The sequence below is a fragment of the Nilaparvata lugens genome, chromosome 6 (assembly GCF_014356525.2).
Source record: "Nilaparvata lugens isolate BPH chromosome 6, ASM1435652v1, whole genome shotgun sequence".
NCBI classification, from domain to species: domain Eukaryota; kingdom Metazoa; phylum Arthropoda; class Insecta; order Hemiptera; family Delphacidae; genus Nilaparvata; species Nilaparvata lugens.
The window spans coordinates 16,998,370-17,026,079 of record NC_052509.1 but is presented as its reverse complement, the minus strand read 5'-3'; the positions used below and the strand labels follow the sequence as shown (position 1 = coordinate 17,026,079).

Genomic DNA, 27,710 nt, shown 5'->3' with positions numbered 1-27,710 from the left:
AAATTGTATAGAAAATTCAGTCAAATTAACAATACGCCTAAACTGTATTATTTGTATTTGAAAGATCGTGATATAAGAAACTATGTTTTCTGAGTTGCTCAACTTGATAGAGTCTACTGTTCAGTTTCAACCATCAATTAAATACTCGTAAAACGTAAGCAAACTCCAGACAAATAAAAATTAATTCTTAAAAAATGTACAAGAACTGTAACTTACATCTTATTAATGTATTTTTTAGAATGGAATAGAAGTTCTAATCTATAAATAAAACTGACATAGGTAATTTGTCTTCGAATAGGTATATAATTCACATTTATTCATTAATTTCATCTCAACAATTAATATTTCATAATGGCGATTTGCATACTATTTTTATAATTTACTTACTGATTGAATGTTTTCAGATCGTTCATATTATTATTTATTTAATTGGAATCGATACAGTTTAGCTCAGTTTTTGCCTAATATTGTAAAAAATATCATAAAAATACTCCAAAGTCATAAAAATGAAATAAGTAATTATAATTTGGAGGAGTGAAACTTGATGTTATAGAGTTTGGTAAGATTGGTAAGTAGAATTTAAAATCCATCTCCATACATATTTTTAACGACGGAATGAAAACTTGCCTAATTTATTAATCCAATCGGCCAATTAATTACTAAAGATCAAATGTGCATAACTTTCACGCAACTCCAAATGGAAGCAAGAGATATAACTCTGTCCATCTCAGTGTTGCAATTTTTTCTGGATATTTAGGAGTATACACATTTTCAAGTAAATTTCAAATGATTCAAAGAATCGAATTATTAGTGAACATTCCATATACAATGAATACCATGTTGTAATAGTAAAATGATCAAATTCATGCAAAAATTGAAGAAATGCTTTTTAAAAGTACCTAGTCCAAGAGTTTCAAATAAAGTACAATAGACGTTACTAGTCTATTATCTATGGACTACCGGTTACTATAGTCAACCGGCGTCGGGGTTGGGGATCCCATCGCCCAGTCGCTTCATGGTGGCTGCAGATACCCGCTGGTCCTCCTGGTAGGGGGTTGGGCGCAAGGCCAACAACCTTGCCCCGGAAAAAAGCAAATCGTTATGAAACCAACACAACGGCCTCGGATCGGTAACCGGAAGAGTAAATATCTGTGTGTCAGCAGTCAAGTCCAGAGTACCAAGAAATATCTACGTGAATAACAAAAAGTTTGCAGGTGTAGAGAACTTCAAGTATCTAGGATGCCCAATAAATGCCACAGGTAATAATGCTTATATAAAAGAAAGGATTCAAGCAGCTAATAGGGCCTACTATGCCAATGTTAGATTATTTAAAAGTAAGTTGGTCGACAGGAGCACCAAGATAACAATATATAAAACATTGGTGCGTCCAGTGGCAACATATGCGGCAGAAACTTGGGTGATGAATATGGCTGACGAAAATGCGTTAAAAATCTTTGAAAGATCCATACTAAGAAGAATTTACGGTCCCGTTCAGGTTAATGAGCAGCAATGGCGAATAAGAAAAAATGAGGAAATAGAAGCATTAATAAAAGGAGAAAATATAGTACGCTTCATTAAAGCCCAAAGAATAAGGTGGTTGGGGCATGTGATGAGGATCAGTGAGGCTAGAATGCCGAAGATAGTTTTTAATAGCAAGTTGCACAGCAGAAGAAAGAAAGGTAGGCCAAGGAACAGGTGGGTGGACCAAGTGATGGATGACCTAAGAAAGATGGGGGTAAGAGGATGGAAGGAAAGAGCCATGAACAGGGAAGAATGGAGGTGTGTTGTGAAGGAGGCCAGAGCTCACCTAGGGCTGTAGCGCCCTTTCTTTCTTAAAGAAAGAAAGAAGACGTTACTAGTGTTTGCAACAGTAACACTATATGTCAAAAAAACGAAAGTTCAATTTCCTCAGCCTAGATTAATTTTACAACAGTATAAGATAATAAACTAAGAAATTGCTGTGTAATAAATTATTTTTAATGTAAAAATTTGACAAATGGATGCAACAAATGAAAGTATAGTATAGAATTTCTGTTTAGAAGTTTAAAAAAACTATTTAACACTATGTGCGGCCAATCATCATATTATATACAGAAAGCAAATGAAAAAAAATAGAGAAATTACGATATTGATGTAGAGATGGCTCATCTCTCTAGATTCTTCATAACCTCTAGCATACGGTAACGTTTGTTTCAGAATGCAAGAAAGCAAGACTCATGCAGGCTAATTTCAAACTAAGAGGTAAGACAAGCATAAAACACGTATAACCGAACCTGGAAGCGTGAATGTGGTATTGAGATCTTCATCAGTGACTTGATTAATCTGAGCAACCTGACCAGCAGTCAATTCATCTTTGCAATAGTCTTTCACGACTTGCAACTCGTCAACAATCTGTTCACTTTTGATGTCGTCTTTCGTATTTCGTCCATCAGCTTTGTCTTTTTCACACTGAAGAGTGAATTTGGTGTTTTCGATAGCGGCCAGTGTATTTCTCATAGTTTTCTTACGATCCTCATCGTATTTCTTCATTATAAACAATCTACTATCTTTGGCCGTTGTTTTCTCTTTGTTCTTTTGGGGGCAATTATTCTGTTTCTGCACAGACTTTCCTATTTTATGCAGCGCCTGGGTATTGATGTGGGTGTTCAACGTACCAGGATTCAACGTGTGCCTCTTCTCTACGCGTCCGCCCTTTCTGTCTTTCAACAGGGCAAGCGGAGCAAACGACTTTCTCACATTGTCAATCTTTGCTGATTGACGGTATGATTTTTGTTCACCTAGAAATCAAAATTGTTGAAAATTGCACCTTAATTACAAACGATTGAATAAACATAAATTAATGTATCTGATGACCATAAAATATTCAGTAGCTTGAGAATGTTATAATTCTCCTATGCACCTGATTAACCTAGATGATTTGTCTTGACAAAAAATGTCTTATCGCTTATCGGTGATATTACTGTTATAATTACTTACTCAACATTGGCCTGGATAGAAATTGATGGAAGCCAGCTTGCCGTCTCTACTTTCCCTTCTTATAAGCCGCTTTACAAACGATTTCAATCAGTTCATTCAATTCTAGCGCTAAAATATTCCACACGCATGAGCATTAGTGCCAACAAACTTAACTGAGTTGATTTTTTCCCTCGTGACATATATCATTCTTAAATGTAAGTTTAATGCAACAAATATTATAGAGCTGAAACCCTGACATTCATTAATGAACATCCTGCATAATAAATCATTATTAAACGAATTCCTTGATAAAAGCATTCATGCTAAATACCCTTTAACACACTGAACATGTGAGTATCTTCTAGTCCAAGTATATGAGCCGTTTCAATATTAATACAAAACAAACTTTTCTCGCGGTCCCTTAAGAGGTTAAGAGATCGGAACTTTAAAATGTACATCTGGATCTGATTTAATTTATCAGTGTAACAAATAATAAATAAATAAAAAAATGCCATGGAATAGAATGTCATGCTTTTAGCTTATTTGATTCTGTGACAATGAAGCATTACAGATTAAACCTACATTATCAGGATGAATCTTAAAACAATACAACCCTATCAAGTTTTAATAAACGCTTTTTGTAGCTACAATATTTCCAATCAAATTATAAGTAGAATTCTATTTGGAAATGATGAGCTGAGTTTGGTACTGACTTGCTTTGGCAGATGCGTTTCCAGAAGGCTTTATTCCTAGTATGGCTGATAAAAAGGGGATGACATAGTAGGTCCTCGAGGGTTGTTCCTATACAATCTGGCCATCAGTTTTCTTTTCCGCTCTTCTCTCCATTTATGTATGAGTTCTCTGAAAAAATGCATACATTTTTTTAAATCGAAGCATGTTGTGTCTCAGAGGTTGCCTAAGTGACATGTCAACAGACCATCATCATCCATGGACGATGAGTTTTTTGAAGAACAAAAATCACCAAACATTGCAGGTCTGTGCAGTCTCAGGAAGTACTGGATCCACCAGCCACTGGTGCTGGTTCTCATGATGAAGGGAAACATGCCAACCAGGGGGGGGGGAACTATAGCACATGGATGACTGTGTGACTCCGTCCCTGAAAGTAGCCTAGCCAATAGCAGTACGACTTGGTGAAGGCTACAGACTATGGTAGGTTCATGGCTTGACCGAGTCGCCAGAACTCTTCGTCTCTGGGAGTAGCTGGGCGGGCACAGTGAAGCAATCTGGTGGAGTTTCGGGGTAGTCAGTGAGAGACCAGACTATTAGAATCAGGGTACCCCCGTCTCTGGAAGTAGCAGGCATGTGAAACTCACGGGATGCCGGAATTAACTTCAGACCAGAACTTGACATTTAAGTTATGTATAGAAAATTAACCAGGAAATGGCGGAAAATCAATTTGTTCATGTTAATTGAGTGCTGCTGATAAATGGTAGTTGGAAACGATTGAGCTTGGACAGTAAGTTTAAATTTGAGAATGATTCTTTTGTTTGTTTGTCAATACTATATCTAGTCTAAAGACTAAACAGTATCAACATAAGTGCAGATTACTTATATTGTAATTGACTGGAAAACTTAAAAGACACTGCCTACCTGGAAACCCCAGTCCTTGACAACGATTTCAAGTATTCAAGCTAAATCTTTCTATCCTAGCATATTACTTGAAAAATGAAACAGGGAGTTGTTTCGCATCAGAAACCCTTACTGCTATTATTGAATTAATATTTGCACGTATTGGCAGACAGATTTTAATTACTGCTCTGCTCTTTACTGAACACTAGTCGAACAAACAATAGGCCTACACAAATTAAATTCAAATGGTTTCTTGTTTGGAGTCTTTGCACCCTGCAACATTCCTCCATTGTGTAGCAGCTGCTTTGGCTCCACTCGATGTTGTTGTGCATGTCTCTGGATTTCGGTGGATATGGATAGTAGATGAAATTCTTTTGTACAGTGCCTTCGCACCAAGTTTGAGTCACTGAACCTCTGGGTTGAAGAGGTTGACCCTGACTTTTTATGTATTATCATAGTAAAAAGCATTACCTAGTAAAAAGCATACACACCCGGACATAAATTGGAGATTTCTGAAAAATCCGCCCGGACGTTTTCAAATGGCAAAAAAAGAGGATGTCCGGGGAAAAGAGGACGTATGGTAACCTTGATCAAGGAAACAAGGAAAAACAATTTATGGCACTCCTTCTATCAAAACTATTGCGAATCATATTGTTTGAATACCTAATAATATACACCAAATTCAATTAATTTCAAACTTCAATAATGCAAATAAAATTTAGACAGTTAAAATCGTCAAGAGTAGCAGTTCTAGGTATCACATATCATATTTTTTCAATTACCTAACAATCAAACATTTCCTGTTTATTGAAGAATTCATTGATTGAGACCAATCTACTAAGAATAAATAAAATTAAACTTAATAAATACAATCAAGTTAAATAAAGTGAGGAGGCTAAGCGCAACAACAGGATAAATCCTGCAATGTTTTGGTAGTATTGGTTGCAATGTGCTGTTATTATTAATTTGATTTGAAAACTAAAACTACTACTCTAAAGCAACAATGAATGCAACCTTTATTCTACATCTCTTAATTTACAAATATACCTCACGTGGATATGTAGACTATATGTAAACTCTTAAGATTAGGCTACCACAACAGTAAAGATTCAAGTTCTACAAATTATAAACTAATAGAAACCATGAATTTACAAGATACTCTCTTTTGATATAATACCGGTATTTATAACATTTACCGTTAGTCATTCTGTATTTAGAAAAATCTGAGTAAATTTGTGTGGAACTTACCTTTTTTCTTCGTTGAAAGAATACATCTTGTTAAGAAATTTGTATTTATTAAATACTGCATTTATTATTATTAAATGTATTTTATAAAATCAAAACAGAATCACAGAACAGATTCAAGTCAAAACGAAGTCAAACAAGTCAAGGCCTACGGTGGACGGTTACAAAACAAAAGGCGAAAACTAATTTTTGACAGGTTTGAAACTTTACAAGCTAGCCAACATAATTTTCCATAGTGTGATAACAGAAATAAATCATAAAACGTATGAACTAGAAATTCACATCAATAGAGATTTGATTCAAATGATAAATTACAAAAAATGTTAACTCACTAATTAGTTTGTAAAAGTTGATAAATGAAAGCCACTTAATAGAGTGTTGTATTTCAACAAAACAAAAATTGAAAAGTTAAAATTGCTTGAGTTAAGAGTAGACGACAGTAATTGTTCGAAAGGTAAACTTAAAACAGGACCTCTTAATAGTTATTTGTATATCTAGAGTGAAAAGTACGATTTTTTCTTCCTGTGGGGAAAAGTTTGAAGCCCGAGGCGAAGCCGAGGGCAACAATTTTCCTGAGATAGAAAAAGTATTTTTCGCTCGTGATGTACACAACATTTTTCCTCCATAGACATTTTTTTATAGATACTGCAAATCAAATCATTTTAATAAATTACGTTATTAGTGACAATGTTCCCTAACAACATAACCTAAAATCTAAAATATAGAACCCGGTCGTCTGATAGGCACTGCCGATTGCGCTATCTATCGGCAAAAGTTATAACAATTATCAGCTGAGAGGCTATCAAAAATGGCTGACCCCAGATCACGCGGTTCACTTACTTTTACTTACTTTACTTTTACTTTATCCGTCTTCCCAGCAGTCCTGTGGCTGTAGGAGTCGTCAATTTTCAAACACTTTCAAGATTCAAACACTGCCAGCGCGACTACTACAAAGAAGCTGAAGTGAAGAATGGACGGCAGACGAAATCTAACATCTATATTATGGTTGGATTGACCACAGCTGATACACAGGGCGGTAAGTTACAACTTTCAACCTTTAACTTACTTCCCCTCCTCCTTCTCCTTCTTTGCCTTTGGTATGGTTTGTCTTGTAAGAAATTAAATTAATGTACTTGATTCTATTAAACAAATTGATAATCGATCTTTGAATTACAATAACATGTTTTATAGCATATTTAATTGGATGAATAAAACCGTATAAGTTGCCACAAATGTTACAATAGATTTTTCAGTTCATTCCACCTGAAAATCTTGAACTTCAGGCCCCCGTTGCACAAAAGCCTGCTACATTCGAACTGTGATTGAATGATACGAGAACTAATCAGGTGATTGGTTCTCGTAGCAGTTAGTTAATCACTATTGAAATTTAACTTTCATGCAACTGGTCCTAAGGATATGGTATCTCATATCCTAGTATTTCTGTGATTTATAAAATGTGCTGCAAAGCATGGATTCTAGTAATTCAGCTGATAAGTTAGTCTTAACTACAGTTATTATATAAGCTTTGATATAGTAACTGTAGTCTCAGAAACTAATCATTTGTTTTCATTTCCCTTTATATCTTAGGGCCAAGCCACACAAAGTGTTTTTTCAGACGAGTCGGCAGGGCAGGAAGATTGGCAGATTGGGTTGGCATTCGGAAATCGGCTAATCGAAAAGCCTCCTGCCCTTCCGACTCGTCTGAAAACGCTTCGTGTGGCTTGCTTCAAGGTGCTATTCATTATCGACGACTCTAGCCGCACAGCTACAGCTGCGATGTATTAATGTATGTAGTCTATAACTGTATATCGATATAGAATCTATATAGCAACTATAATATTAAAATCTACATAGAATAAGTTGAGATTTGGCCCTCAATCCAAAGAAATTACAGCGTTGCCAAATTGCGAAAAATTGCAACTTCCACAAATTTCTAATTTAACCACAGAATTGTTTGTAGAATGACAACTCTAGTAGGGTTGAAAAAGTTTGTGTTGAACGATCGAAAGAAAGTTCAATTTGTTTTGATAAAATTGAAAACTTCGCGAAAATATGGTTTTCTTTAAGGTATTTCTCTAGGAATATCACTTCTCTCAGAATCATTAGGTGTATTAACAAGTAAAAATTATCTGGAAATTAAAAATCGAATCACCCTTATTTTAAAAACTTCTATTCACAACATGTTTCAGCAAGTTAATGCCATTTTCAAGTGAGTGAATCATTTTAATTTTAATTTCCAGATAATTACGAGTAGCCCTCAGAAAAAAGTTATTAAGTAAGAATTTCACAACAAAATAACGGGAAGAATGGTCCTTCTTATAGGTGTTTTGATCATTAATTTATTCTATCCGACCTAGTTATTAATTATATAAATGAATAATTATATAATGTATTTATATTATTATTAATATATAATAATATTATTATTAATGTATAATATTATTCCAATTAGAAAATTGCAGGAGCTCCGTAATATTCTTGAGAAAAATGGAGCATAATTACTAAAAACACCATGCTTTTCACGATTTTCTCAAAATAACTTTACCGACTTTTTTCAAATTTATACCCTTTATAGTTATTTATCAGCTCTTATCAACTTGCATGAGTCTCCTTTCTGGTAAACTAATGGGGGTTCCACCCCAACCTTGACAAATGGTCTTAGTAACCTCATTCTCGTGCATGAGGTAGGTAGGTAGCGCGCAGTTCATAAAAAGAACACATAGTCGAGATATTTCATCTGTAGAACAGCTGTTTTGACGACTTTAAAAAAATTACGACAAAAAAATAATCGAATTTCACAATTTACACAAAGGAAAAAGTACTCTGAAAACAATTATATTATAGGCTACACATATACAGAAGTCTGATCGTAGTTTCAAATATATGAGCAAGGAAAGTTGTGTGAGTATACCACACTAGATTTTTCCATTTAACGTTTTCAAATTTATCAATTTTTATTTTCTTCTTTCCAGTTTTTGTGTGTTAAGATCCATTAAATAATTTTTAATATCATGTTGATGGCTGATATACACTTATTTTTAATTGTCTGGAATTTAGCATAGGGATTAATAGAAGAGATTTTTTCGAGACTCATATATTAATGAAATGATCAATTCAAAATAACATGTACAGGATAGGGAATACGCGTTTGACGCATTATCATCCTGAAGTATAGAACTGATTAACTTTAAATTTTGCTTTAAGATTCTGAATTTACGGATGATTGTTATAGGCCTATTTTCTTTAATCAATTGATTCTAATTTAATAATTGAAACAAATTTATTCAATTTGTGATTCAAAGTACAAAATTTATAAACTCCTATTTTTAGGGCTACTGAAAGCACGGTACTTGAAACTTCATAAGCAACAGACTGCGAATAAATAGAAATCTCACGTTGAAAGCATGGCTCTCGCACAATAAACACTTTCAAAAAAAACTTATCCTAGCAGTCTAAATTGATTGGAAATCAAGAAAATTTTCAATAAACACAATAACTATACGGTACTTTTCAGTTCAGTTTTGCGATAATAAGTGTACAGTAATACAGTTTTGGGAGACAAAAAAATACCTTACTTTAGGAACTTGTAATACATTACAGATCATGTATTAAAGGTGGCTGGAGGGAGGAGCGGACGACGCTTGGCGTCGCGACATTGGCAGAACCACTTGATGAATTAGGTCCGTAATTATTTGCTGTTGTTTTTTCTTTCTTGGCCGGCCTTGGCTTGCGGGAGGAGGTACTTGAAACTTCATAAGCAACAGACTGCGAATAAATAGAAATCTCACGTTGAAAGCATGGCTCTCGCACAATAAACACTTTCAAAAAAAAAAAATTATCCTAGCTAGCCTGCAGTCTAAATTGATTGGAAATCAAGAAAATTTTCAATAAACACAATAATTATACCTAAAAGTTCAGTTTTGCGATAATAAGTGTACCGTAATACAGTTTTGGGATACAAAAAAATACCTTACTTTAGGAACTTGAAATACATTACAGTTCATGTATTAAAGGTACCGTAATATATATAGATCTACTATATGGTAACTACTGGAATCGCATTACAGTACTTGCAATACAATTCTACATAACTTCTAAACTGTATATTCTAAATGGGAGACTCTTAATATAACATAAAACGCAGTAAAATGAAAAAAAACAGAATACTAAAAATTCAATAAAAATAGGCTAAATGATCATGTATTTAGTTTTATTATTCTACTTGAATTTTTGTAAGAAAATGAAGAGCTGGACAACAATTTTTCAATAATAATGAAAGTATTTCCATTATGGTAATGTAATGACAATAGATTATAATAATATTTCATTTTCCTCTAAACTAAAACTATTCTAATAGTCATTGTGAGTCCACTGTCCTAATGAGTCATGCAATTGATTGAGCTAACTTTTAGGGGAGTACCGAATTTATTAGATAACTAGGTGAAAAAATAACTAAATTTGTTAGATATTACAAAATTTCTACAGATAACATAAAGCAAAGAAGTACGCTAAAAGCACAGAATGAATCAGCATGTTTAGCAAAATAATAAAATACAAATATGAGTTGAAGATAGAATGTGATAGACATTACCCCATCAGCTAGTTGGGTAGGTTTTAGTAGTGTTTAGCAAAATAATAAAATACAAATATGAGTTGAAGATAGAATGTGATAGACATTACCCCATCAGCTAGTTGGGTAGGTTTTAGTAGGTATTCAGTTGTCGGATTCCTGGAATGTACAAGTAGGCTATTGTAATTGATATTAATTGTGAGAAACATGAAACTTTTGTACAAGTGTAATAAATATAAAAAATAACACTATTCAAAAATCAACATTTGCAATGAAAGATTTCTCTTTTAGTGAGACGTTTCAATATATTCCAGTCCTCTTAAATACGTGATGAGCCTCTTTTTGTTAAAGAAGTTGTTCAGATTCGGTGAAGAAAAAATGACAAAAACATCGGAGAAGATAAAGCATAATCGTTCCAGTGCATTTTCAATATTAAAGCAACCACATTATTTTTATCTGAGAATTGTTTTTGAAGCTGAAAGAAAAATATTGAGTTAAAGTGGGCGGTGATGCCCACAAAAATGTGTGATTAGTGGGTGTATTAGGTAATGAAAGGAGGCTTTATAGTTCAGATGAGAAGTAGTAGTAATCAACTATACCAGAATACTAGAACATAGATGATAGAACAATATTGTCCTATTTTTTACTGTGACCAGCGGGATAAAAGCTAAAGGATCGGAGCAGTGAGAGATAACCAAAGGTAAAACACTACAGCAGCTCGCCGTATTTTTGAGAAATTTTCAAGTAGTGATTAGATGATGCTAACCATGAAATATTTGACGTGTTTTCTCAAAATTTTATTTTATGAACTTACTTAAGTGGATAGCATGCCAACTGATGAACCCCATTGTTGATGGGTACCCTAAAGTACTAAAATTAATAACACATATTTTTTATATAAAATACACAGTTCAACATAATTAGGCTGTCAAATAACTATGTTAAATGGAAAGATAATGAACAACTAAAAATGTTAGGTTGATACGATACTGACATTTAATAGAAACGTTGAAGAAATTTCAATATAAAAATTATATTTCATAATATTTGAATTTATTTAAACTATATGGCCTCTGATATTTCAAAGACACGAGAAATTGATTAGTAGTAAGCTTAAAAAAGATAGTTATTTTGAAAATTTGAATGAACTTCATGATAGACAAGCAAGCCCAGGGATAATGTGGGGATCATCCTCATAAAAAATTAAAATTAATAAAATCATTCTATGAAATAATGTAGGCTTTATGATCAATCTCCAGTCACTATAAATGCACTTGTAATGAAAGGTAGGAAATGAAAATAGGCTACATAATAATAGCTAACGGAAAGATCCTATCCTACAGATGGAAATGATAAGGAGGAGGGCATATTATGCCTCTGCGTCCAATCAAAAATATAATTTTATATAAAATATTTTATACAACATAAGGTATGTAATACAATACATAATCGTTGTAATACAAAACATATTATTATGATCATTGGAATAGGAAAAATAAATAATAGGCTATGAGTAAACTTTAACGGATGTTATTGGAGAGTAAAAAACTGAGTAAAATGCCTAATTGTCGGTAGAGGTGCCTCGTAATTTTCTAGTAATAATCTTCTCCGTGTTTTTCATTCCAATCTCAATTATAACAAATATGTTCCAGTTTGACTTTAAATATTAATATTGTATCTATTTGTCTTATTTTTAGATTTTCTAGTAGCCGATAGTACAAATTTGTTTAACTCATTGATGAATTATCAAATAACTCTTATTTTGTCAAGAGTTTAATGTAGAACAAAATTCGTTTATAAGTAAGAGATAATGATAGGTATCTTACAATAGACCATTTTGAGAAATAGAGATATGGTCTAAAGATAATCTTAGAAATTTATAATAATATAATCTTAGAAAAGATTATCTTAGAAATTCAGTGATTGCGACAGGAGGAAGTGTACAAACATGAAACATGTTCGATTTTTAAAATAATTTCCTGTCTTCTACTATTGGCTAGACCAGTCGGATCTTCTACTATTCTTCAAAAAGTTTTCATACTTGAAGTTTCAAACAATATGATGGCTGCACTGCAGTGCAGCTAACAACCTAGGAGATTGTAAGATATTATTATATTATAAGAAAGTATAAAGACGTTCACAATACTTACAAGTAATTTACAGTTCCATTAACATGTTTAACAAGGAAAGGGATGAATAGAACCGATGAAATAACAATAATTGACACTGTTGACTATCAGTAGATCGGGTTGTAAGGCCGATCTGCAAAGTAGTGGACTGTGTGAAAGTGTATAGATGAGATTTATATCTGATCTAGGCACTGACAGCTCTCCATTATTTGCTATGAGCGGATTTACATACCTTGAATGTGTAGATCCGAAAAAATACCTCTGGTTTAATGTGCGTCTGAGCACAAGTAGAATGCACAAAAGTAGTGCAATAATGATGACTAATAATTGAAGAGTGATAGATAATAAATTTCTTATTATCCGTATGTAATGCTGATATTTGTATGTAACTATTGGAATGCTTAAAATTAATGTAATTGTAATTAAAATAAAAAGAATTAGAGATGCACTCAAATTGTTTATTGTACCTAGGCTTTTTGCTAGTACGTTTAAGAATAATGATACAATGTTTCAAAATGATGTTACCTCTGTGAGCGTAAAAGATTGAATAATACAAAGATGAAATTGGGATTTCAATGTTAATGTTGAAATAAACAATAGAGTATATTGATGCTGAAACTAATAATAGAACAATAATGACATTGAATAAAGATTGAACATACAATTTAGCAATGTTTAAATGAATAAAATTTGAAATACTTGAAAAATGATAGTAAAGATGAGAATCCTAACCTGACTAATAAAACCAGTCGAGAGATAAAAATCCTAAAAAATAGTCCTGCAGATTCTTAATAATCCTAAAGGTAAGAAAGTACAAAAATTATATGAATATGAACAATTACCTAATTTCAAAGATGATAACTAGGAATTCAGTTTAGGTAGAATCCAATCGTACCTGAAGCTTTCAAGCTGTTGACTTTGTAACACTGAAAGAGGACAACTATAGCAACTTGGCTATAGTGTACGCAGAAGGAGCAGAAAGTCTGTCCAGAACTGAAGGTTCGATTAATAATTAAAAATAGAAGAGGTTGAAAAATACCAAATACAATATTGAAAGGAGACGAAGCTCAGCATATTGTATTACATAAGCGGGCTGGGAAATGACAGCTTAAAGCATGTCAAGTTGCATAGGGAATATTACTATATGTAGAACACATAAGTAATAATAATATAAGATAAAAAATTGAATGATTGATAGTATTTAAATAGTTATTATTTAGGAATAAGAAGTTAATCAAGAACCAAATTGATGGGATGAAAACTACCAGTAAACACAGTGCCTCTGAAAGGGTAAGTACAAAAATGTGAATATAAGAATAAGACTTCCCTGAATAATTAATGATGTGTTGCCGAAGTGATAGGCCTATGGTGACTCAAAATCTGTGGATGAAAAACTTGACTCCTGTCAAGTACATTGTAGTTGCAAACAGCTGCTGGGCTAATAGAAGTTGAACGATGTAGATATCTTGACTATATCCTGATAAATGGTGACTGATGCGGAAGAGAACTTGACTTGAATACATTGAGATATTGAAAGTTGAGACTGTTCCGATATTAAAGTTGATAATGAATATAATGACGAATGGGCACTTCACAAATTGAATGAGTTTCACTGGTTGAATGTTAATTGGAAAAAGGTTCCACCATGAATTAAGTAGAATAAATGTTTGAAGTTATGTCCTAAAGTTGATGTAATTGCAGTGAATAAATATTTGAATAACAAGATAAAATGTTCTTGACAAATGAAATCACTGGCATCAGTAAGAATTGAGATTGATAAAGTTCGACTAAATAAATGGTGAGTAGCTAAGACTGAGTAGCTAAAAATGAGTAGCGGTTGACGATGAAGGGCAAACTGCACTTGCACAAATTTCCCAAGTTGAAATGTTGAATAAGGTAAGCTGCACTTGCACAAGACTTCCCAAGTTGAAATGTATCTCCTACGAGCATACAAGATGAATGAATGTAACCGCTAAATAATGTGTACTGATGCTCAGTAAAATTGAAGTGATAAATATTGAATCAAAAGTTCATGTTGAGAATTGTTGAAAGTTCATGTAGAATTCATGGTGGAAAAGAATGTTGAAATTACTTACAGTTCATAACACTAATATGATGAATAATTGAAAACGTGGTATGCAGAAAGCATGGCGTGAATTGCAAAAAGGACGCTCAGTAGAAAAGTCCCGAAAGGTACATTAAAATCATAGAAATTATGGTTGAAAGACGTTCACTGATGACAAATGCGTTGAATGGTAATCGAATAAGAACACAAACTAGGACATAATGAATGATGAAAATGGATAAAGTTTTCCTAAGATGGACGCGTTAAACTAAGATGTTACATTGTATGGCTGTACAAAGAGAGTGACGCTGTCTTGCTCGCTGGGTGAAGAAACAGGAACTCCCGTAGCGGAAACATGACGTGATCGGCAGTGATGCGCACAAACTCATGGAATGAAGTGAAAATATAAAATCGATATTAAGCGAACTGAAGGTGTTGAGGTTGATGTGAATGTTGAAATATACCAATGGAGGTTCAAAAACAATGAAAATACAATTCAAAATACTTATAGACGAATATTAAACTAGAAAACACTGAAAGAAGCAGACGACAACTAGCGCTACTATCGATCAAGCGATCAATGAAACTGTGACGTCAGAGATTGCATGACAAGTGAAATGTTGTCCAGGGACTGTAGCAGCGGTAGATTCAAATATTACAAAAACAAGATGGACGACCATAAAACTGGCTAAAATATGAGATGAAATCTAACAGACACTGAAAGACCTGAGAACGACATTTTACTGTTCCGGTACACCAATGAAGAAAATCAAGTGTATTTCAAGTCAACCATTTTATAAACAGAGTAAGCCGCTCATGAATTATGTAGTAAGTTGATGTCAGGAAGACTTTTGATGAATAGGTTATAGTTACGATGAATAGGCTAATAATTATCATTGTACCTGATAAACTGAAAATTCAGTCAAAAATAACTAACTAAAATAACTGATAATTCAGAATAAAAGAACAGTCTTTAGTCTACAACTAATATAGGCGTAGTTGTTGATTTATTAGTTGATTCATTTTTATGCATTTCTATTTTGATGTATTGTAATCTTTGAAACCCGCCAATTTGGATTAGACAAAATTCCTGAAAATGAAGCTAAATATTTCTTTTACGATTAAAATTCAACCGGCTGTTGTGCAACCGGCACTAACACTTTGAAAGCAACAGTATTTGAATCTGAATTTTATTTCATCTTGCAAACTTCAATTTCGTATTTGTATTTCACGTTTCCTATATTATTAAAAAAGAAATTTTTTCAAAAGAGAATTACTTATTTCTATTATTCCAAATTGCTTATTTACTATGCATGAAAACCTAACCATCACCGATAAGAATCTAAACACCATAGTACCCTACCTTTTGGAGATTTTTTTTTATAAATTAAATTAAAAACAACTAGTTTTGATGCTTAAATTATTTAAAAGTTTTAAATAGTAATAGTATTATTATACGTCACCTTGTGAATAATTAACAATCTACCTTAACCTCAAATATTAGCGATTTATTAAATAAATCATATTGTCAAATTCATCACATTGTCAAATATTAGCGATTAGCGGTAAAAGTTTGGGCAAGCAGTGTCACTGTCAGTGGCTTTCATGGTACTACGACTAAATACAAAGCGCATGCGCCGTTGCTGTTTGCTCTACAGTGTCAAGTGTAAATCTGTAAGCACCTTTACATGACATGACATTTGGGGCAATTCAGTCCACCTGGTTCTTTTTTGTGAAGCTATGTGACACTGGTAGACTCATACTGTGCCATTCTTATACTCTCACCCACCCAAAACGTAATAAAAGACAGGAGTAGACAGTAATCGGCTTGAGTTGACAAGAAATTGGCTTTAAATTTAGAACATGAACACCCTATACCATGAGCATGAGATATCTTCTTATGCTATCTTTTCTCTATGATAATACTCTCACAGCTCTTCAACTGTTGAGTCATTTGAATATCACTTTCATGAATTTTCATAATTACAATAAAATATTTTGTTAATTATTAATTCTACATTGTTGAAAGATGATCTGGCAACAGAGCATAGCGAAAAAGAGATAGTGCTATCTGCTTTGTTGAATGATAGACAAGGATAGCAATACCATTGCTAATCAAACACTGCCATTATAACATGGACCTTACTATAGTTATGCTACCTTTCTCCACAACTTTGCAGATTTGTGATAGAGAATGGAGAGGGGGACTCCTGTATGCTGGTGAATCACAGTATTTCTTGAGCCTGTAGTGTTGTGGATAAAATTGGATTATTTAACCCTTGAAATCAAACATCTCTCGAGTAAACTTTAATAATAATATACAGTAATATATAAATTCATTTATTCTTGCAATTCATACATTACACATAATCAGAAATTATGAATAGTACAGTAGATATATAACAACAACAATCTTGCAAATTATAAAAAATAAAGATAATAAAAATAATACAATTACACGTTGTACAAAGAAATCACAATAATTCATTCACATCAAAAGAAGAATAAATAATTTCAAGTACCCCAGGACTAAAAGTCCTGTTTAGGGCACCTTCATTAACTTAAATAAAATGATAGAAATGAACCTACCTATTTGGCTTGATAAGAATGTCTTTGATTTTTTTATTATAAGTTTGCTGTTCCTGAACCTATTCTGTCCAGTTCAAACTCAATTTATTATAAATGATCCTAGAGTCTATCTTTTTCAACAAAAAAACTTGTGAATCCAGGTGCAAAGAGCATGACAAGGATTGTAAAAATTATTATTGGACAGAAAACCAAATTTGCTGTAAATCACCCCAAAGACTTCTGCTACTGCAAATATTGACAACAGGGTAAACAGCTAGATAGAAATTCGATGAGCCCTACTATACAAAAATTATTAATACTAAACACTATAGCACTACTACACAAACAAACAAGGTATTTTTGAAATGCTAAAACGTTTTTGTTTCAAAAGATAAGTGGGTGGTGAAAGTGAAAATGGAGAATTTAGAAAGAACATATTTTGGCCTCTCATTTCAATTCTTAAATTAATGCACAATTAAAAAGTTATTTAAGAACAAAAATCTTGTGAATCCAGGTGCAAAGAGCATAATAAAACATTGAACATTGTAACATTGAAATCACTAGAGCATAGTCTGGTTAAAAAGTGTTTTAAAATAAAATGTAATAGAAGCAAGGATAATTTATTTGAAAAGACATAACTGATGTTGCATTCATAGACATTAATGGATAATTTTATAATAGAATAGATAGGAAAGACAAAAATGAATATTGAGAGTTTTATTTGAAAACTTTTATACTTTATTGCACAGATATTCGAAAAATATGAATACATATTGTACTGACTAGAAAAACAAATCTGGGAATATTTATAGTAGTATGTACAGTGAGTCAGCTAAATTTAAAAAAAAATATTCAGATAGAAAATATGTTATGAATCATGCAGATGATAAGAAGGGCAAGACATTAACATTTTGAAACTTTCTTGAAGTATTATGTCTGAGATTGATTTCTGATTGACATAGTTTCTATTTAAATAATAATTGATATAATTATTTATATATTTTCTATGTTAATGAATGGTTCAGAGTTTTGAAGGTTGAGCTGTTGTAAGAGTTATGGGGCCTTAGAAATCAGTTAATTTTTTTTAGTATTTGAATGTTGTTTTGGATTGTAAGAGATTTTGTATGAAAAAAATTAATTTCAAAGTTTTTTGCAAGTGGGTTTCCTTAATTTTTCTTAGATTTGTTTTGTAGTAATAGAAATCACAGCTCTAGGGTCTTTCTTTAGTGTGCGTCCTCAGATGTCTGTTGAGAGCTGATTTGTGTATTGCTTTGTAGTCACAGAAATCACATCTGAAGGGTCTCTCTCCAGTGTGAGTCCTCAGATGTCTGTTGAGAGCTGATTTGTCTGTTGCTTTGTAGTCACAGAAATCACATCTGAAGGGTTTCTCTCCAGTGTGAATCCTTAAATGCTGTGTGAGATATGATTTCACTGTTGCTTTGTAGTCACAAAAATCACAGCTGAAGGGTTTCTCTCCAGTGTGAGTCTTTATATGTTTGGTGAGAGCTGATTTCTCTGTTGCTTTGTAGTCACAGAAATCACAGCTGAGGGGTCTCTCTCCAGTGTGAATCATTAGATGATGGGTGAGAGCTGATTTTTGTGTTGCTTTGTAATCACAGAAATCACAGCTGAAGGGTCTTTCTTTAGTGTGCGTCCTCAGATGTCTGTTGAGAGCTGATTTGTGTATTGCTTTGTAGTCACAGAAATCACAGCTGTAGGGTCTCTCTCCAGTGTGAATCTTTAAATGTTCGGTGAGAGCTGATTTTTGTGTTGCTTTGTAATCACAGAAATCACAGCTGAATGGTCTTTCACCAGTGTGAATCCTTAAATGTTGTGTGAGAGCTGATTTCACTGTTGCTTTGTAGTCACAGAAATCACAGCTGTAGGGTCTCTCTCCAGTGTGAATCCTTAAATGTTGGGTGAGATTTGATTTTTGTATTGCTTTGTAATCACAAAAATCACAGCTGTAGGGTTTTTCTTCAGTGTGAATTCTTATATGTTGCATGAGATGTTCTTTCTTTTTTGTTTTGTAATCACAGTACTTGCACTTATGTTGTTTCCCAGCTGTGTGTATTCTACAATGAAGATTTAATTCTCTGATGTTGCTGAATGCTTCACCACACAACTGACATTCATTCAAGTCACTATCACTTGCTGCATCAATCACATTCTTTCTTGCATTTTTAATTAATAAGTCCACCTCATTGAGGTCTTCATCGGAATCGTTGATCAAAGTGTTCCCAAGAGTTTCATCAACTGATCTATTAATGGAGCTTGAACCTCCTTGTTCAACAGAGTTTGATATACATACTCCTTGTGGTAAGCTTGTACTTTCAGAATGTGTAAATAATGTGTCAGAAGAATTGTCTTCAATATTCACTAATGTTTCTGAGTGTGTTTCATAAGATTCTTCTAGATTCTCAACTTTCACATGTACAGGTATAAAGGGGTCACAGTTCAGTCTATCTGTTGAGAGAGAATAGATGCTTTCTATCTGTATGCCTGTATCATTTTCTTGCTGAATCTCCTCTTCTTCCACTGTTCCTTCATGTTGTTGGTGTTCTTCTCCTTCAATCAGAACCTCTGACTTGAGCACTATAATTTCAAATTGATGTTTTGAATAATTGTGGTCTAAATATACAACCTGATTATCCATGTTATGCTGAATCTGGTGTTTTTCTTCAATGGTGTCTTCAGCTCGAGCTGGTCCATAGATCGGCCAATCACAGATGTCCATGTCTGGTCCTTGATGTTGAGAATGTGTCATTGACCCTGAGTTGTCTTGACCTTGACCATCCATGTTGTTTGGCTGAATCTGGACTGGTCTGGGTCCACTGTGGCATCTGCAGCTGTACTCTCCTCCCTGTAAGCAAGTCAGTGGCTCAGTTGTAGAATGTTATGTTGTGATTAAATAAATAAATAATGAATTTGGTTCTTTCAGTAATTGTTCAGCTTGAAATATTCGATCCAATTTCAAATATGGTATTGAATAAATATTTCAGATTGTGAACATTCCCATGAAAACCCAAAGAGTAACACCTTATGCTCCATCTATTACATATACATGTGGAATGGATTTCTACATTAGTGTTTTTTATCAATTATGTCACATAAATAAATTCTAAATTGAAGGCCTGTTTCTGATCTCAGGATTCAGCTAAGTTCTAGACTAAACAGCTGGTGTCAGAGTTTAGGCTTTCCAAAACGGGGCATAGTTGCAGTATTCATGATAATCTTCATTTTCTCTTTTCTATAATATTGGAAACGTTTTTCCTTGATGAAATGAAACATTCCTAAATAATTCAAAATAACTGAAAATACACGATTTTCTCTTTATTTTTTGTGTTTAATTTTCTAGTTTTTGAAATTTAATTTTAAAATTGTTATTCCTTCAACTGTGACTACGCCCCATTTCCAAAAGCCAATTTTCTGACTCCAGCTGTTCAAAGTCTAGAACCTAAAGTGCGAGATAAATTACTTTTAACACGGCTCTTTCTCAAAGATGGAGAGGTCCGATGCTCTATCCTCCACTAATCACTCCCACTACCTAGCAGCATTCTCCTTCTTTTGTGTCTGAGTGAGAGAGCTTTGTAACGTGACGCGGCAACACTTCCCTCCATCTATTGCTGGCAATGTTCCAAGTAGTGTACTGGTCAGCAGGTATATTGGTTTGTGTATGTTACAGAGATGTTTTCATCACAAGAACATGAAGCAAAATGACAGGGCGCATCCAATTGTGAGCAGGATGTCCGTCTGTGTCTACACTACAAACTGTGGAGGGAGAAATGGGTTTCTCCTCTTCATGTTAAAAGTAATATATCACAGACTTTAGCTAACATCGAGCTCGGAAACCGGCCCTTGGTGGAGTACCTATCTATATATGGTATAGTATGATCCATGTTATCATGCTATTTAGATATAAACAGTAGCGGCTCGTGATCTTTTAGCTTGGGGGTTCAACCTCATGATCTATTGGGGAGAAAGGTCAAGAGGATATAGAGTGTTGAGCATAATCAAGCGTAAAGGTAATCAATAATAATTTTAAGGAATTACCCCTCAAAGATTAAGCATATTTTCTACAAATATAGATTTTTTTGTCCTGTTCATATTTTTCTTGTTTGATTTTTACTTCGGGAGTTGGTCTACCATCATGTTTTATTTTACACCTATCCTCAATATTAATAATATTTGTTTTTATCAAATACTGAACCTTATTCATATTTCTTCATCAAAATGCTGTTACGGTAACACAATAAATTATAATCACACTCTCACTAAAATAAAATGGACACACTAGAAATACTCACGAATACACGAAACACACTAGAAATTACTATATTCTTCTACAAGCAAAAACAATTTATATAACGAAAAATGCAGTGAAATCTATCACAACTGTATGCAGTATATACCCAAAACCATATTGTGTAACCTCAAAACTGTCACGCTTAGGCTACTCCTTGTTTACCACTTTTTTACTGTTTACTGCTACCAAATTTAAATTTATTGATTATAAGCAAGTTCAAGATGGCACTGTATCCGTATCACAAATACTCACGATTCATTCCGAGGTTTACCGATTGCTTCACTTGCCTCGGCTAGGTTCGGCTATACTCAGATGAGCTCGTGCAAACTTGGTTCAGACAGGATTGTGAACCAGATTCATGCTAGCGAACCACAGTGAACTCTAAACTAACTGGAACGGGCTGTCCAATGCTTAGCTACAACCAAAAGTGTGTAAGGCGGAGTGAGTGAGACAGGCATACCGTGTGGGATTCCCTTCTCTCTCGTACTCATACATTCAAGCAGGCTGTTGCAGCTCTTGAGTACGATTTTTCATTTTTAAAGTTTAAAAACGGATTTGAATGAGTATTAGGGCTATTAGTATTAGATCACAACCTTTTCTCTTAAATATTGTGATGTATTTGTCGTGAAATGCTTAGAATTGAATAAAAATACAACCGAAAAATGGTGATGTATTGTGTTGCATTTGGATGCAAGAATGGGCATGTTAAAGGAAATGAAATACCATTTCACAGGTAAGTCAAACATTTTTATTCTGATAATTAATTTGAATAAATCTTTTTGTTTTACATACATTTCCAATACTTCTTTCTATATTGATCAGTTTATTTGACCAAAAATAAAACAACAAATTTGGTTATATTCCTAGTAAGTTATACCGTACTGTGATAGTTTCTATGTTTATTGAAAATTTCGGCCTACTTTATAGCATCTAAAATAAAAAACATAGTTGAAGAACAAATTAATCCTTATTCAAAAAAGAATAAATAATATCTGATGCAGAAATTGTGAATGTTTCCCTACAAAGACTATCATTCATTCTATCACACATTCTATGTACATGATGTAATTTATGGATATAAATTTGGTGTTAAGCATCAGCATATAATAAATATAGTATATTTATCATAATTTGTATACGGTATATTATGTAGGTAGGCGTATCATACATTTTATGTATAATGTATAATATAAATTTAGTGTAAGTAGCAGCATATAATACTAATAGAATATAATAGTATAATACTATAATCTAATAGAATCTATAAGTACGAAATAATAAACATTTAATGAATTTTGTGTAAACACAGCTTTACAATAATGATTAATAATTCTGTGTTATCATCATGAGATGACATAATTTATTTTAGGTACCTACTTTTATTTTGAAAAATATGATATTGCTATCAGCTGAATTGTAATTAATTTTTGAAATCTTCCAATTCAAATAAATTTAATAATCGTTCAATTTACAATTATAAAATAATTTTATGTGTATAATTATATGTGTATTATTGTTTATATAATTTATAATTATAAAATAATTATTATTTAGCATATTTTACTGTTTGCTTATCATATGGTCTTAATTAGGAATACAATTGATAATTATAATGTTTCTTCATAGATTTCTTTGCATCATTTCTGAAACTCCCACACTGATTTGAAATGTTATCAGAATACCTAGTATATTGCTATCATTACATAATTTAATAATCCTGTGTTATTGAATCATCATAATTTATTTTATTTACCTACTTTTATTGTGAAAAATATGAGATTGGACTATGAGCCTGTTTTTTCATTCCCAATCATTTCATGATAGTTTATATTTGTCCTTGTTAAATAAATAAAAATAAATAAATAATATGCTTCTCTTAAATCTGGCCCAAAGTTATTCCCATGCTTGTGAAAAGTTGACAATACTAAAACTACTGCAGTCACAAATAAAAAAATTCTTTTCTTTATTAATATTCAACCTATTTCATTATTTTTGCTCTCAAAAAGTTAACAATGAACTGCTTAATAAAGGAAAAATAACGCTTCCGTGGAATAAGACATACAATATAGAAATAAAATAGAAATTGAGACTGTGCAATGCATTCTCCCATAAGAGCCAATGCGTAACAAAATGAACGAGTCCCACAGCAATGCGGGTTGCCTATCTTTACCAGCTGCCTCACTTTTTTTGTGTTGCTAGTCCATTCCAGTTAGTTTAGAGTTCACTGGCGAACCAATTCCCCTCCTCCGTTCAACTACCTTACCCAGCCCTGTTTTTGGGTTCACATCGAGGAATCAACACTGCCTTCCACCACTACCCGTCTCGTCATGCCATTCGGTGCTGTTTCAAGCAAGCCACTCCGGGCTCTCAGGCACCGGCCGCAAAACAGCGACATTAAGTTTACGTAGATGAAAAATGTTGTGATGTAATTTCATGAGTATAAAATAAAAAATAATTATTTGAGTTGCAAATTCATCATTGTTTATAGGAAGTTGATTCAATTATGGGGGTTCAATGAAGCATTGAACACATAGGAAGAGCCGCCACTGGATAGAAATATACAGTGATCTTCTATATACCGTGCATGTTATAATGACAGAGGATGAAGATATGGGAACAGTGTTGCTGATTTTCTGCCCTCTTCAAATTATAATTAATTGTAACAGAAACTTAGGTCTTCAACATTTTTCAGGTTAGGCTATGTAGTAGCCTATTTTCCTTATAATACTAAATCCCTACACATTTTGAATATATTCATTCGAGTACTTACTTCGAAATCCATTGTGCCTGATCGGATTGAATGAGTCAAGATGATTAATCACTTTTACATACTGAAATGACAAAATAATAGAGGAGATTTTTGTAAGATACATTGATCGATAAGGATGAAAGCCGCGTATTGACAGACGCACAGATTGGTGTAAGGCAAGCATTGGCGAGGCCTTGTGCGTCGCACACATGCCTCGGCATTGAAAAAGGCTCAAAACTCACATTACAAGACGTTGCTTGACATCTGAGATCTGAAAGGAAGTGGGACATAAACTCAACAATGTTCACTTCTATAGTGAGTTTCTTGTTAAAATGGCAGTGGAGAAAGATAGGAGAAAAACGTTTCTGATCCTCTGTCTTGTCAATGCCTTCTTGTAGATGATAGCTGATGCAGGTTTATTGAAGTGAATATTAATGGTTCATTCTCGTTTAAAATAATCAATTATATTTTATTAAGCCAGAAATTATATTTTTCAATAATTTGATAATGAATTTTCATAATTACAATAAAATATTTTGTTAATTATTAATTCCACATTGTTAAAAGATGATCTGGCAACTGAGCAGAGTGAGAAAGAGATAGCACTATCCGCTTTGTTGGATGATAGACAGGGATAATAGTACAATTGCTAATCAAACACCGTCATTATAACGTGGATCTCACTATAGCTGGACAGAAAGAACAACAACTCATCTTGAACTGTGGAGAGAGAAAGCCCAGGTCACTGAATCTGCGGCCTGAGGCACAACCACCTGCAGGGAACCTCTGGTAAAGTGTATAGAAGTCACTAAACCAGCTACTGGTGAGAGTAGCTAAGTCTAAATCAAATAATTATGATGAAGTGGGGTTACCTGGACGAAAATATGGATATTACTTCCTACTTACTTACTTCATACTTCTGTCATTGACAAGCTTCCTGGATGGACGGCGTCTCTTTGTATTCTGACCTAATTAGTCAACATTGACTATAAAAATATTATTTTGTATACGGTATATAACTTGACACAAACTTAAATGTTTTGAAATCCGAACAACAGATCGAGATGATTATGTGGATTTTGTATCACTCAGTTTACATCAAATTAGATCAGCCTAAGGACTTGTTGGCCTCAAAGTATTCAGCCACAGAGTAGAATGTCACCCCACGCAGCCAGGCTCTAATCCTTGCACCAAAACTTCTGTCATCCAGATCCCTCACCATGTCTGGCAGCGCATTAAAGATCTTCTGTGCCAGTACAGGGAAACAGTCTCTTTTCTTGTTCAATCTGCAATTTTAGGTTTGGGTACTTCAATTTTAGCTTTTCCTCTTGTATTATAGGAATGCTTATCGGCTCTTCTTGTCATTCAGAAAAATGGAGGATAATTACTAAAAACACCATACTTTTCACGATTTTCTCAAAATAACTTTACCGACTTTTTTCAAATTTATACCCTTTATAGTTATTTATCAGCTCTATCAACTTGCATGAGTCTCCTTTCTGGTAAACTAATGGGGGTTCCACCCCAACCTTGACAAATGGACTTAGTAACCTCCTTCTCGTGCATGAGGTAGGTAGGTAGTGCAGTTCATAAAAAGAACACATAGTCGAGATATTTCATCTGTAGAACAGCTGTTTTGACGACTTTAAAAAAATTACGACAAAAAAATAATCGAATTTCACAATTTACACAAATAGCCCAGTCAATAAAGGTTTTTTCGATCCGAAAATTAAATAAAAGCTGAATCTCTCACCATCGATAGAACCCTCCCAGAGGGTCATTCTACCAAAAGTCCCAAGAAATCCCCCTGGAGCTTTCACCCCTAGCCACCCTCAAAGTTGAAAAATGCAGGCAATCACGGAAAATCAAATATCTCTGTAACCATTGATCGGAAAGAGTTCTATTATATGTCATTCGATTTGTTACATAATGGACTACAATATCAGTTACATTCATTTTCCCAATAAAACTAACAGTTTTCTTGATAAACTGATATATATGTAAAAATTTAGGGGGGTTGCGATTTGATTTTTTTGTTTTCTCCGATTAACTTCGAAGCAAGTGATTTAAAAGAAAAATGAGCCAAATAATTAATGTAGTCACTTCCATTTCAAATCCATTGATGTATATTGTTACGTATTTGCGATTTGATTTGACGCCGTGGAAGGGGAAACAGCCGACGCGGTACAACGCGGCTGACTCTCTTCGCCATAGTAAACAGTAAACAGGAAATCAATTATCTCTGTAACCATTGATCGGAAAAAAATCTATCATATGTCATTCGATTCGTTATATTATTGACTACAATATTAGTCGTATTCATTTTCTCAATAAAACAAACAGTTTCCTCGATAAAATAATAAATATGAAAAAATTTAGGGGTTTTTCGATTTGATTTTTTGTTTTCTCCGATTAACTTTGAAGCAGATGATTTTAAAGAAAAATGAACCAAATAATTAATGTCGGCAATTCCATTGCAAATCTATTGATGTGTATCATTATGTATTTGTGATTCAATTTGACGCTGTGGGAGGGGAAGGAGCCGACGCGGCTGACACCCTTCACCATAGTAAACAGTAGGTATTAGTACTGCTTTCTACATTGCATCGTATTTACACTCTTGCGCTCGAAACAATCAATTTTGTCTATTGTTTTGACATGTTCTGAATCTAGATTTTCACTTTTCAATACTCTACAGATTATTATAATTGTCTTGATTTAACTACGCTGATAAAAATCAGGCTTTCGTTGTATGCTCACAGAATTTATCAATTTTAAGTGTGTCATCTGAATACGAGTCACACGTAGTATCACAATTTGATAACTCTTAGTTTCAGATATTGATGTTCTTTAATGAAGTTTGTAGATTATGACGTGTCCGACTTCTTCACCTCATCCTTATTTTGTGAAAAATGAAGATTCAAAATTTCTTTTCATAGCTTTTTTTGTTTCTTCTTGTTTGATTACTTTTTATAATTTACTGATTAATTTAAAAACACTAGTCTTGATAATGGAATGAGTATTAAATAAAATTAAAGTAAAGATTTTAGAAAATAAAAGTAAAAGGTATTTGAAACAAATAGAAAAAAAACTAGTGATAATGCAACTTTTTCTAATAGGTAGGCCTACGGTACGAATTTCAAGGCTCTCAATATGACTTTTTCCCAACCACAAGCAGAAATTCCAATGATCATCATAATAGTACCTACGGTAATTTAATGAAAATTCTTTGTATTGTTCAACGTAAGATAAGCTACATCCTTAAGGTAATCAACTTATTTGGGATTATCATGTTTATGAATGAAAGCGATACTGTGATAAGAGATTAGTCAAACTAAAATATAAACTATAAACTTATAATATAAAATATAAACTTTTTTGATCAACTCAAATTAAAAATGATAGTATCAAGTCGAAATGAATAGAGCAACTGAATCAAAGTGACTATCCACTGTTCAATTTGCACTGTGATTTCCTTTTACTTCCAAATGGATTAAATTGCTTGACTCTCCAATGTAACAATTATTGTAAAA

At 33.2% G+C, this 27,710-nt stretch overlaps 2 protein-coding genes across 7 annotated transcripts; both read right to left on the bottom strand.

Annotated features, from left to right (window-relative positions):
* Positions 1-449: 449 nt before the first annotated feature.
* On the bottom strand, positions 450-12,781 carry LOC111048703. Of its 6 annotated transcripts, XR_005571558.1 has the most exons (6): positions 12,511-12,781; positions 10,471-10,519; positions 9,389-9,555; positions 3,669-3,816; positions 2,274-2,777; positions 456-1,075 (listed from the first exon to the last, which is right to left on the bottom strand). XR_005571558.1 is itself a non-coding variant. In XM_039430289.1 (4 exons), exons 3-4 carry the CDS (start codon positions 2,527-2,529, stop codon positions 1,014-1,016), a joined length of 318 nt encoding a protein of 105 aa, XP_039286223.1. In that variant the 5' UTR covers positions 2,530-2,777; positions 3,669-3,816; positions 10,382-10,399; the 3' UTR covers positions 450-1,013. The 6 variants fall into 6 exon arrangements, 4 of the variants coding, with proteins under 4 accessions (XP_039286223.1, XP_039286220.1, XP_039286221.1 ...); XR_005571559.1 differs by lacking the exons at positions 10,471-10,519; positions 12,511-12,781 and adding an exon at positions 10,382-10,411 and having other exon boundaries at positions 452-1,075; XM_039430289.1 differs by lacking the exons at positions 9,389-9,555; positions 10,471-10,519; positions 12,511-12,781 and adding an exon at positions 10,382-10,399 and having other exon boundaries at positions 450-1,075.
* An 821-nt stretch (positions 12,782-13,602) lies between these two features.
* LOC111048702 (gastrula zinc finger protein XlCGF57.1-like) lies at positions 13,603-24,364 on the bottom strand. Its single transcript, XM_039430278.1, has 2 exons — positions 24,199-24,364; positions 13,603-19,985 (listed from the first exon to the last, which is right to left on the bottom strand). The coding sequence occupies exons 1-2, from the start codon at positions 24,208-24,210 to the stop codon at positions 18,333-18,335; spliced, it is 1,665 nt and encodes a 554-aa protein (XP_039286212.1). The 5' UTR covers positions 24,211-24,364; the 3' UTR covers positions 13,603-18,332.
* Between the last annotated feature and the right edge of the window lie 3,346 nt (positions 24,365-27,710).